Raw genomic sequence first — 12,665 nt, 5'->3', positions numbered from 1 at the left:
ATCATACAAACGGTAGTCGTTATTTCAAAAAGATATAGTTATTTTAAATCGCTAAGAAACTATGCATTTTCTACAGGAATAACGTGCTGCGAGTTGTGACCCTATATAACATTAATATCTCTTCATCATTAACAGCCGATGGACGTCCACTGCTGGATATCCAGCACACAGCAGGTCGGCGGCTCGATACCGTTTTGTTTGGAAGTCCATGTAACATGCCTATACTATATAGTATAGGCATAACAAAACGGTATCGAGCCGCCGACCTGCTGTGTGCTGGATATCCAGCAGTGGACGTCCATCGGCTGTTAATGACCGTTTTGTTTGGAAGTCCATGTAACATGCCTATACTATATAGTATAGGCATGTTACATGGACTTCCAAACAAAACGGTATCGAGCTGCCGACCTGCTTTATGTCCTCGGACGCCTATCTCTTACCATATTCATATAGATTTCTATGCCTATATAGATGTAAACTATTTTACGTGATAGCTCAAAAAATCCCGAGACTGTAGAGAGTACTGTACTGTACTGTAGAGCTTCTGTGGCAGAGATCGCCTGGGAAAGTACCAAGCACCATTGATGTTCTCCGGTCTGTAGGCAGATGAGGCATAACACCTACTATGTGGTCACCTGCTTAGTTCGTCAATTACTGGATAAAAAGATTTCTCATATTTTGTAGAAACACTTAAATTCAAATCAGGTTTACCGTCAAGCCTACCTACTTTCCCAACTTTCATTAACCCACTGGCTATTGAAAACAAATCCCGTTATAATATGCCATTGCCCTAGTCTACTGCATGACAGGCGCTTTCCACGGCGTTGATGCGTTTACCAAGTCACTTCCAACATTAGTGATATTTTTTATCACTGACGTGCGATGTTTAGCGGTAAATAACTTTAATTGCCGCTAAAGTATGTACATTTTAGTAGGTATACCACAAAGTTGGTTCACTTACCTACTTTTTCGTGTTCTTTTGTTGTTTTGGTTTTTATTTTTGTGACGATCCGCCACGAACATTTCCAAATAACAAAGAATTTTTTGTGTTGAACCATGACAGATTTTTCCAAATATGAAATAAATATCATATAGGTTGTACCTATATAAGTACATTTGATATGACCTCTGCTTTGCTTTGGATTAGAGGTGCGTAAGTTCGATCCGGTCCGGGGCATGCACCTCCAAATTTTCAGTTTGTGCATTTTAAGAAATTAAAAACGTGTCTCAAACGGTGCGTCGTATGGAAACTTACATACCTGAGAATTATCTTAATTCTCTACGAGTGTGAAGTTTGTCAATCCGCATTGCCAGCGCGGTGGACTATTAACCTAACTCTCATTCTGATGTTGCTTTTGTCTTGGCTTGTTAATGATAATGAATGATGATCATATACATAAAACGAGTTTATATCATATAATTCAAAACGATAGTTAACTATCGACCTGCTTAATGCGTATAGTCCAGCGAACAGGGATCAAACCTATGTCACGTTGTTGAGTCCAGCCTTTTAACCGTTAAGCTTGAGGCTTCTAACAAATTGCACACTTCTTGGGATTAAAGTTGTACTAATTGTTTACTTTAATATCCGCCATCAGCTATGAATAACATGACAGTCTGCCCTTTAAACAAGAAGGGAATGTAATGGCCTTACTGTAGGTACCATCACCGATTCATTACCATTCCTGCAAACGACGTGGGTCAACATTTCTTACGCAAGGTATCTTCATTCGATAGCAGTTTTTTATTTAACTGCTTGCTCGTAATTGCAATGACTACGTAGTTACTTAGAAAAAATCCTTTGGTAATCAATAACTACGTACGCTATTTCATCCCATCTCGTTCAGTCAGCTTAAGTGTCATCCAAATAAATGAACTAGAGGGGAAATCCATTATATTGATCATCGAAACAACAAATAAACAATGACGGATCCACGATTGTCGTTTGGAGTTTTAGCAAAATAAACACTTACCTACAACAAAACTGTTTTCCCTAACGCGTAACAAGTCTCCTTGTCATACCTCAATGATTTTTTAGTTCGTTGAGGGGTTAATGACTACTTTACATTAGGTAGTGTACTTGAAATTTAAATTCACGGAAGAGATCAGATGCTTTTGGTGGTGTGGAGAGTCATGATCCATGAGCACCTAGGTGCATTACTAAAGGCAAATTGTAGTTGCAAAATGAAATCTAACGTGAATCGTTTGATTGTTTCAGGCATGTCCTTAGACGAGGGCAGACAGTCGCAGCGGCCGTACCGCTATGGCATGGTGCTGCTGTGCGCAGGCGCGCTGATCAACTGGCTGGGGCTGGCCGAGGACTACGCGGAGCCCGTGCGCTACGTGGGCGTGGCCTGCATCGTCGCCGGCGCGCTGCTCATCTGCGCCGCCATGTGCTGCTGGCTGCAGTCACCCGCCCGCCAGCCGCAGAACGACCGCGCTTCGCCAGACACCCACCAAGTGAGTTCGCACATCGTACTGTATCTCAGACCAATTGTAGAAGGACCTGTATCGCACTCATAGTCCAGAACAAAATTGTCTGTCATTTTCTGAGCAAAACGAGCTTAGATTTGGTATATATCTTATACTAAACTAGAAGTTTTTGCCCGTTTTTTACACAATTCAATTACACAGAAAGGTATTTTTACGGAGCTCTTTAACCGACGTACACGATTACAACTATTTAACATCGTTTTTATAGAGACAGCTTTTATAATCGCATTAGATCGTTGATCATATACTTTGACAGAAAAGTAACGTCTAGCGAGGCAGGTCCTATACAATATTTGGTCTGAGTACTGTATACACCTAACTGATGAACGGCAGACCGAGGACTACGCGCAGCCAACAAACCCACTATCGGACCGAATACATCAAAAATGGGTTGCAAGCTACCGCTGGAATGGCCAAGATCGTGGGAATGGTCTTTAAAGTCCTCGCTGCTCCAATGCGAATAAACAGCTGTAATAATGTTTTGACGTTGTAAAGCTCACTATCAGATGTTTTTGATAATGACCGATGATATGATGATGAATGAATGAATGATTTTCTTGTAAAAAAACAATAAAAAGAGGATCAATGGCCGCTTATGCTAACCTTGTCCTACCAATGAGACAAATTTCGATCATAGAGTAAGAATATAGGTAGGTATTCTTACTCTGGGTTTATCATTAGGTTAATGATGGATTGTTGTGTGTAAAGGAAAGGTTTTGCACGTTGTTACCAGCTCATTGTATTCAGTATTTGATATCTACGTATAATTTTACAGCAGGTAATTACACCAGTGTAATTATAAAACTATTTTTAATTCAAAAATCTAGACATGATAAGGAAAATCTGATTCGCCATGGAAAATACGAGCGAGGGTTTTCTCACGTTATTATCTGTACGTAATTTAATACTTAACGTGACTGCCACAATGCGATTCACTGGGTAAACACAGGTATGGAACAGAACTCGCTAGCTGCGTAATTGAAATAAATGTATTTGATATAAACAGACATTTGAAACCCGTACCAAATTCATTGGATTGGGCTCCAGACGGCTTTTTGACGGCCTCCGTTGCGCAGTGGTATGCGCGGTGGATTTACAAGACTAAGGTGCTGGGTTCGATCCCCGGCTGGGTCGATCAGGGTTTTCTTAACTGGCCCAGGTCTGTGGGAGGCTTTAGCCGTGGCTAGTAACCACCCTACCGACAAAGACGTACCGCCAAGCAATTGAGCGTTCCGGTACGATGTCGTGTAGATACCGAAAGGGGTGTGGGTTTTCATCCTCCTCCTAAAAAGTTAGCTCGCTTCCATCATAGATTGCATCATCACTTACCATGATTGTAGTCAAGGGCTAACTTGTAAAGAAAAAGTATTTTTTGGAGTATTAATATTACTTCGGATCTAGAGTAGGTACATAAGTATAACTCACGGCTATACCTCTTCGGGTCGGGGCTCGATGCCATTTCGCCGGTTCTACCCGTCATATAGCAACGCCACAAACTCCAGGGTGGGCACGCCCAAAGGCACATACTTAAATGAAATTCCATTAAAGTTTCTATATTTGCTCGTAACGCAATGTATTTTTTGAATCGAATAATTGCCATATCTTTTTAGTATGACCGATTCCCTTTTAAGAGTGTGCAATATGTAATTTGGTGGTTACAAATGGTTCTGGATCTCAGATTCTGGAAAAGTTAGGAGCCTGATATTTGGGTAAATGATATTTCAAAGTGTTATGACTGTGCTTCGTTATGACTATACAAAATACACAATTTGTAAAACTTTTCTCGATAGTTTATTTTTTTGAAAAATTACATGTTTTGCTCACATTTTGCTTTCAATCTCAGGAAATGCAAACGTATTTTCTTAAATTTTTGTTTTGTATAGAAAATTAGGTATATATCTTGAACATGGCCATTTTGTTTTTTATGTTGTTTAATTTACTTGCAATTGGGTAAAAATGGTTTTGGCGCTCATGTCATAAAATTTGCGTCGCGCGTCAATCGCTCCGTGCTTTTCACTCACGCGAAAGTCATAATTCGGCGTCTCGCTTGCGCTTCGAATTTTATCCATATCGTACCGACGTGCTGCGCGTTCTTAACTAGTAGGAAAAAACTGTGTAGGATATGGTAACAATTCGAGAGATCGAACCACGACCTCTCAAAGTTAATTAAAGCTTCGAATTATGAAACATGTAATATCTCTTTGCAGATTGACGATCCCATCCACGTGATATCGATGCCGGACGAGGAGACGATGCAGCAGAAGCCGCCAGACTACGACACGGTGGCGGGCGCGCCCCCCACCTACGACGACGCCATTAAACTGAACCCGGCGCGCTTGCTGCCCGCCACGAGCAGCGCGCGAGCGGCCCCCAGCTCTGACGTCACCGTCATACCCGGCCAGCTCGACGAGGCGCAGGCTGTCGCCGCAGTGCACACGCCGGTGCCCAAGACGCCGCCGCCGCCATACAGACCACCGCAGGCGATCAGATGAAACCTCGGCCGGGAACGTGTGTTACTTTAAATCGACTGCTGTTTCATGTGATGTGACGTAGGACTTGTAAATAGTGGGCGCTAACGATGGCCCCCTCGGCGCCTATCGGACGTATATTGCTGAAATGTTGCGGTATTATTTTGATCATACATGGAACTTATTTCATTAGGATGTCGAGCGTAGGAACGATGCGTACTTATGTGATATTAAAAAGTTAAACTTAATTTACCTGCCCTGTATATATTTATTATTTTTTTATAAATTAGTCATATAGTGAGCTAATAACAAAATTTGCCTAAAAACAAAATTTCTTCCACCATGGAATTCCTGAACTCCTTTTAATTATTATTTATTTGTTAAGAATACGTAGGCAGCTGCTTCGATGATGGCTTATGATGAACCGTGTAGCATTTACAATCAATGGAAACAGTGCCATTAAAATAACTAAGGTAGCTTCGTAATCATAAAATATACATTTGGTAAGTGCAGTATTACCGTGTTAGCGTTAGCCAGATGGCTCAGTGTCACTATTGTGAAGATAGTGTCTCACTTGCTCAATTGAATAAACTTGTGTTCGTAAATTATAAATAGTTCATAAATATCAGAAATTATTGACAGACACTTGTGGAAAATATCTACTAAAAACTCAGCGAAAAGCGTTTAGATATGACTGAAGGAGACAAAATACCTAAATGTCTATACAAATGACTCAACTTTTTCAGATGACTCGAGTAAGATAACTTTCATATCGAAAACTAATCTATCTACATTGGCACGAAATTCTGTATCTATAAGGATAACTTACTTACTGTGTATAACACACATGTGATAATTTCATTAATTTTATTGATAATTACTATTAATTATTAAGTGATGGCGGGAATAGACGAACAGCAACAAGAGACGATGATTTTTGTTAGTACTTTATGAGTGCGATTGCATTTTACTCGCATGTTGATCGCACACTGTCTTATCATCTTCAATAGAGGAAACCACTATGAATTTTTCTAGTAATAACTGCACATTTTATGCCTCCTATGGCAGTCTGCGATCAACATTATACTTTATCTCTAAAGACCTTTCTATGTGTATATAGGCCTTGAGATTGTATTGGTCTTTCCGAGAAATTCCTATAGTTTATAATCTTTAGTTACATTATTGTTAAAAAAAATCACCAATCAGTTTGATTCTATTCTAGTCTTATATTAATTAATGACTATAATAAAATATAAACTTTTTGTTTGAACACCTTTGAATAATTTTGTATTTGTACAAGTTTTCCTTTGCACAATTTATAAAGTTGAAGTGAAACAACCCACAAACACGCAATAGACCAGTGTGGTGGGTATGAGCAGCAAGCTATTGATGCCTTTTTTATGAGGGATAATTAGTGCTCAGTGATGAGTTGATGATGTTAATTAATTACTTTGATAATTAAAAGTCATAAAATTGCAAAAGTGCTAATTATAGCACATAAATAAACATAAAACTTAAATACGGCATAATGTTGAGTAGAAAAGTATTAGCTATATGTGTATATTACTTCAATTCACAATGTTTTCGTTTTTCAATAAGCGTTTTCCTACCAACATATTACACGTACCTACTTATAAAAACTATAAATAAAATAGAAAGATACCTGTTTCATAAACATTGCTAATTATATTGTTAATCTAATTAGAATTATCTTAATGTAAATGCAACTACGTACCTACTTCTTATCTATAGGTAGTTTTCATCATATAATTTGAAACATATCAATCATTGTATATAATTGTTTGTACAAGTTTTTTACGATTGATCGGTAAAAGTAGTGACGTCACTTTAAGAACAGCACTATTAATTCATCATACTTACAATATCACGTAAATTAACCAAAGTTTTGGATTTGTATTAATTAGAGTGCATCATCACTTACCATCAGGTGAGATTGTAGTCAAGGGCCAACTGGTAAATAATGAAAAAAGAAACCGATCCACCAATCATTCGCTTTTCACTGTCATGTTACTGCAGTTGGTTAGAAGTAAAACTCACGGGAAATTCTTGCTTACTCGTCCTACCTTTGTGAACGTCGAAACAAGCTTTTTGCACCGTTAGGTACCTACTCTTAGCTGCTTTTGGTAAAACCATTTACGTAGACAACAGCTAACTGATGGTGTTAACGTACGGAAGACTATTATATAAATAATAATACTTGTATATCCACTGGGAAAATATAGTATTATAATAGAATAAGTCGTACGAATTTATAGTAGTGTCGTTAACCGTTCAATACCAAATTACTTAATAAACTAGGTATATAACGGTACGTTTTCACCATAGAACTTCGTATCTTCATCGCTTAATTTAACTGTAAAATACAACCAATGACTAGATTAAACAAAATGTTTGTGTTCATCTGGCCTAACATGTAACTTTGTTATTTAAAATACATGTAGGTACAGTAAGCACCGAGCGTCAACAATTTACCTAACCTATGAATCGTTAAATTGATCTGAGCTTGCAATAAATTGGGACCAATAACTAATATTATTATTGTAACTTCGATGTAACGTCATCAATCTCTTAAGTTGCCAGTTTATGTTAAGATTTACAATGCTGAAGTTGTGCATTTATTATTTGTACATTTTACAAAGATACAAAATTTGAGTGTACATACAAAATAAATGTTGTTGCGAAAGTAACCTTGTTATTTTATTGGATACCCTCATAAACCCCTTATTGTACTAACATTACGTAATTATGTGTACAGTAACTACTTTACTTAGATTTTACTTAGACAACAATTAATTAAGTTGGTATTTAAGTATCAGTAAGAGATGATATAAACCAAAACTTCGCTAAGTATGAAGTATTGATCCCATAACAAAGCACAACGTTACTTCATCGATTATGAGACCTAAAATCGAAGTAAATGTATGTAATCCGTGATCGAGTTAGAAATGAGAAAACCCGTAAACGAATTTGCGTATGTAATGGGCAGAGTACATAGTTCAAAAAAACAATATTAAAAGGGGTTACGAGGTACTGGAATGAACCTCGTAACCCACCACACGTAAAGCACAGTGTAGGTTCTCATATAAGTATATCTATGCCATCAAACTGGGAATCTAGATGCAGGCTATTCAAGAGCCTGATTGGTATTCTTGCAGAACTCTTATGTCGATGGATACTTCGGTTGAAATAATAATAATAATAAAGACGACGTAGTCCTTGCTTGAACACTTGAAGTCCATAAATTAACAAAAAACTACAGCATATTTGTGTTCCAAATAAATTAAACTACACAAGTCGCTTGTTAATTCTTTATCAATATTAAATTGATCAATATAGAAACCTGTTGTTACTTATCGGTATGAAAGTGACCTTCACTCGCATCATACCCACGTGCTTAAAATAACTTTAAATAATAGGATTCGTTTAACAGGCTTATCTAACGATTACAGTTCTGTCGCCTATGCAAGGTTTCTGAGAAGTGAAAATGGCAAAAGAGTTGAGTATTTTCTACAGTAGGTAGATACCTATGTACTAGCTACCTACCTACTTTAAAATGAAATAATACACGGTACTGGAAAAATCAAATTGCAGCGACTAGTGTGACAGGGAGATGTTATCTCCCCGAAGCTATTTACCGCTACATTGGAAGACGTCTTTAAGCTTCTGTATTGGAACGGATTTGGCATCAACATCAATGGCAAGCACATCACTCAACTGCGATTTGCCGACGATGTGGTGGTCATGGCAGAGACTCTGAATGACCTTAGTACCATGCTCAATGACCTCAGCAGAATATCTCAACAGGTGGGCTTTAAAATGAACATGAGTAAGAAAGATCATGTGTAACGCTCATGTACCTAACGCTCCACCCAGTTATTGTTGAGAACTCTGCGCTCGAAATTGTTGACTAGTATCTAGCTAGTGTACCTAGGACACACAATCCAGTTAGGTAGGTCAAATTTTGAGATGAAGTTAAAACCGCCTAATCCAACTCGGTTGGGCAGCGTTCTGGAAACTCCGCTACATCTTCTCGTCCAAAATTCCACAGTGCCTGAAGACGAAAGTCTTCGAACAGTGCGTATTGCCAGTGATGACTTATGGATCCGAGACCTGGTCGCTAACTGTGGCCCTCATTAAAAGGTTCAAAATCACTCAACGGGCGATGAAGCGGGCTAATGCTTGGGATTTCTCTGTGTGATCGAATCAGAAATGAGGAGATCCGCAGGAGACCCAAAGTCAGTGATATAGCTCAGCGAATCGCGAAGCTGAAGTGACAATGGGCAGGCCACATAGTTCGAAGAGCCGATGAACGTTGGGGTCCCAAGGTGTCGGAATGGCGATCCCGCACCGGAAAACGCAGTGTTGGTCGACCCCCTACTAGGTGGACCGAGGACAAGCGGGTTGCAGGGAGCCGTTGGATGCTCGCGGCTCGAGACCATGCAAGAGTCCTATGTCCAGCCGTGGACGTCCATCGGCTGTTAATGATGATGATGATAATGATGATGGTGAGTGGAAAAAAAGTGGTTCACCACGCTGGCCCAATGCGGATTGGCAGATTTCACACTTATCCTAATTAAGAAAATTCGCAGATATACAGGTTTCCTCACCATGTGATACCTTCACCGTTCGAGATACGTGATTTAATTTCATCAAATGCACATAACTGCAACATTAGAGGAGCATGCCCCAGACTGGATTCGAACCAACGGTTTCATAATAGAAGGTGGGTTATCGTGGCCTTTTCCTTCATATAATATGATATTCGGTCACTAAACAGTAAATCTTAAAATCTTTATCTTGAAATTGTAATTAAGATAAGAGAAGCTACGACGCATTATCGCAGTACTCACCTATCGTTAAGATCAACCATAATTATCTTTCACTGGTTCTTTTACCCCACTGCAATAAAGGTTATTGTCACGATTGGCCGCCCCTAATATCTGGCCACCCTGAGCCCGGACCTACACTACTGGGCCTCAAGGTAAATTCGCCACTGGCTAGAATACTGGCTACTGGTTTTACGTGAAGCAAGTTATAAAAAATACTCAAATACTTGCGTTGTAAGTTTTCCTTGGTCATTCAATGCTATATGCCCTCAAAAAATGGCTTACCTAAACCTAAAGCCGCATTCTAATGACGCCGCCGAGGTCCCATTTTGTCCCATGCCGTATATGTCGAAATTGTTTTGGAAAAGATTTCCAGTAGTACTGGCATTAAAAATGAGACTCAAGCTAGATAACGTGTATGCAGAAAATATAAAGCTACTGCTGTGCTGCATAATAGTGCCAGGAGCATTAATTTACAAGACATGGAGTCGGATTCACATGACGTCCATGACAACTACGAGTATCATCCTACAGAGCAGAATACATCTGAGCGGCAATTGCTAATTAATAGTCACTTTGTTATTAAAAAAAATATTACTCATCACAATAAATATTTGACATTATTTTTTTATTTAATAAGGAAAACAAACAGTTGTACATTTTACTTGATATTAAACTTATCTAGATATTAACATTAAGTCAGTAAAGTTTTCACAGTAAAATAGACAAAATTTTCTTAGGTAACAAAATAGTAAAAATACATTATCTAAAAAATCATTACAATAATAATACTAAAATTGCATCGTTGGTATAGCGGTTAGCCTATGTGGCTCCAATAACGGGGTTCTGAGTTAGGTTGAAAAATTATGAGTTTTTCTTTCTTAAGTTTCAGTAAATGCTTATCTCAGAATCTGGAAGTTGGTGGTGTTACAAACACGTGCCTCAGACAGCAAGTTAAGTCGTTAGTCCTGGTCACTATCATGAACATCAGATACCTTAACCCTGCCAACCCACAGAGCAGTGTGGTGAGTGTGTATGCTCCATAAGCATACTCACTTACAGAGGAGTTTTTTTTATGGAACAAAGAGGAACAAAGAAGACGCTCTCTACAAGGAAGGGAGGGGGGAGGGAGGGGAGAAGTTGATAACAATGAAATATGTACAAAAATTAAAATACAAGACAAAACAAAAAACATTATTACTCTGACAAATTTAAATCACGTCTTAACTTTAAATTTTCTAATTTAGCATTTTCCAATTCTACCTTAAGTTTTGCTAATACGATTTCCTTCTCCACATTTTCTTGGTCAATTTTCCTTTTTTTAGCATTGAGGTAATCAGCTAATGCATTGTCCCTTAATATGCGAGCCTTACATTTCTCTTCCTCCAATCTTTCTATCCGCTTAACTGCAAACATTAAGATAATAAAATAAATTTGTGACTGAGCATGTCTCTGTGTCTCTGTGAAACTTGCGTATGTGACTGTGAGTTGCTCACTATTGAGTACTAGGTCTTACCACAATATGAGGGGTTAAATCATAATCATCTGCATATGTCAATGAAGTATTTCACACACCATAAAAGAATCTTTTTGAGCTTAATAGCCTAATACATCTAATGTGTATGAATAGTAAATATAGAACTCTAAAATTCTAGTCCCATATATGCACTGGACTTAATGAGAAGTGCAACTACCACCAAACAGCTAGTTAATTAACAGGAACCAAATTTATAAATTATATTATATTTAAATGCAAGTAAAATGTTATAAGCATTTATGTAGGTGGTTGCGACATAAATGCATACAACAGAAAATAATTGAGACCCACCTAAAGTATTAGTACTGCTAGCCTGATTTAAAAAAAAGTTTGTTGGTTTAGGGATGGGTGTAAGAATTTGGTTATCACTATGATTTGTAAGGCCTTCATCACCATCAACAAGTCCTTCCTCTATCAAAGGAACATTGGCTGTGGCTTCACTCTTACTTGAATGTTGTGGAGTTGTATGTTGTATACTCCTTAATAGAGAAGTAACCTTATCCAATACTTCATCTGGTGGAAAGTACACCTTGCCACCTCCAGTCTGCAACAAAGAGCATTATATATTATTTACTGTAACATACACTGTAAGTGCATTAATTTAATAAAAATGTACAAAATATACCTTCAAAGTCTGAAGTTTTTCCTACCAATGTATTATAAATATGATAGTTCAATTTTAAATTCTAGTTTTATCCTATTATAATTATAACTAGGACTTTTAAAAATTTCATTTACCTTTAAGCCGCTTCTTATGCGTGCGCTGCGTTTGCGAGCGTTTTTTTTAAGGTTTTCCCATTTCAATCTGAGCTGCGAACTACTTCGTGGTATGCCCGATGTTTTGGCATTAAATTCAGCCGTTATGGTTCGCCATGCCTCTTCTTTTCGTTTATTATTAGTTGCATTCGTCTTTTTGGTTGTTAGAGCCGCACTTGCCGCCACAAGTCGCACCAACTGCATTGCCTCATACTTATTCATGGGCGCTGCTTTGGATGTCTAAAATAAAGTCCCAAGGTAAATAAAGATGTAAGATAAAAAATAATATTTAATTAATAAAAAATAGTATTGTATAGGTACTTACAGAATTCATTGTTTTAAATCGTGTTTAAAACTTAAGAATTAAAAATTACAAACAATTAGCAAGCAAAATAAAACAAACAGCAATTACCATAGAACAACAAAAACAAATGACAAAAATCAAAATCAAATTCACAGAGTACAATAGAAACAAAGATTACAATGTATTATTGGAATAGAAATTCATCTTATCAACATGTCAAAAAGTTCTGTACGAAAAATCAAGTAAAAATTGATCCTATA

The 12,665-nt window shown here is 37.8% G+C and overlaps 2 protein-coding genes across 6 annotated transcripts in view; one reads left to right on the top strand and one right to left on the bottom strand.

The window, feature by feature from the left end:
• Nucleotides 1–7,669, top strand: part of LOC112053795 (uncharacterized) — a 94,667-nt gene extending 86,998 nt beyond the window's left edge. For all 4 annotated transcript variants that reach the window (XM_052885650.1, XM_024093355.2, XM_024093358.2 and 1 more), the window contains exons 2-3: nt 2,219–2,460; nt 4,701–7,669. In XM_052885650.1, coding sequence (XP_052741610.1) covers nt 2,219–2,460; nt 4,701–4,985 — 527 coding nt within the window. In that variant the 3' untranslated portion in view covers nt 4,986–7,669. The remainder of the gene's footprint in view (nt 1–2,218; nt 2,461–4,700) is intronic.
• A 2,847-nt stretch (nt 7,670–10,516) lies between these two features.
• LOC112053794 (uncharacterized) lies at nt 10,517–12,571 on the bottom strand. Of its 2 annotated transcripts, none has more exons than XM_024093353.2 (4): nt 12,427–12,571; nt 12,084–12,341; nt 11,793–11,889; nt 10,517–11,214 (listed from the first exon to the last, which is right to left on the bottom strand). In XM_024093353.2, the coding sequence occupies exons 1-4, from the start codon at nt 12,433–12,435 to the stop codon at nt 11,006–11,008; spliced, it is 573 nt and encodes a 190-aa protein (XP_023949121.2). In that variant the 5' UTR covers nt 12,436–12,571; the 3' UTR covers nt 10,517–11,005. The 2 variants fall into 2 exon arrangements, with proteins under 2 accessions (XP_023949121.2, XP_023949120.2); XM_024093352.2 differs by having other exon boundaries at nt 11,637–11,889; nt 12,427–12,570.
• Between the last annotated feature and the right edge of the window lie 94 nt (nt 12,572–12,665).

This window comes from Bicyclus anynana, chromosome 14, assembly GCF_947172395.1.
Source record: "Bicyclus anynana chromosome 14, ilBicAnyn1.1, whole genome shotgun sequence".
NCBI lineage: Eukaryota > Metazoa > Arthropoda > Insecta > Lepidoptera > Nymphalidae > Bicyclus > Bicyclus anynana.
The sequence above is the reverse complement of the archived record's forward strand: the minus strand, read 5'-3'. Positions and strand labels throughout refer to the sequence as shown.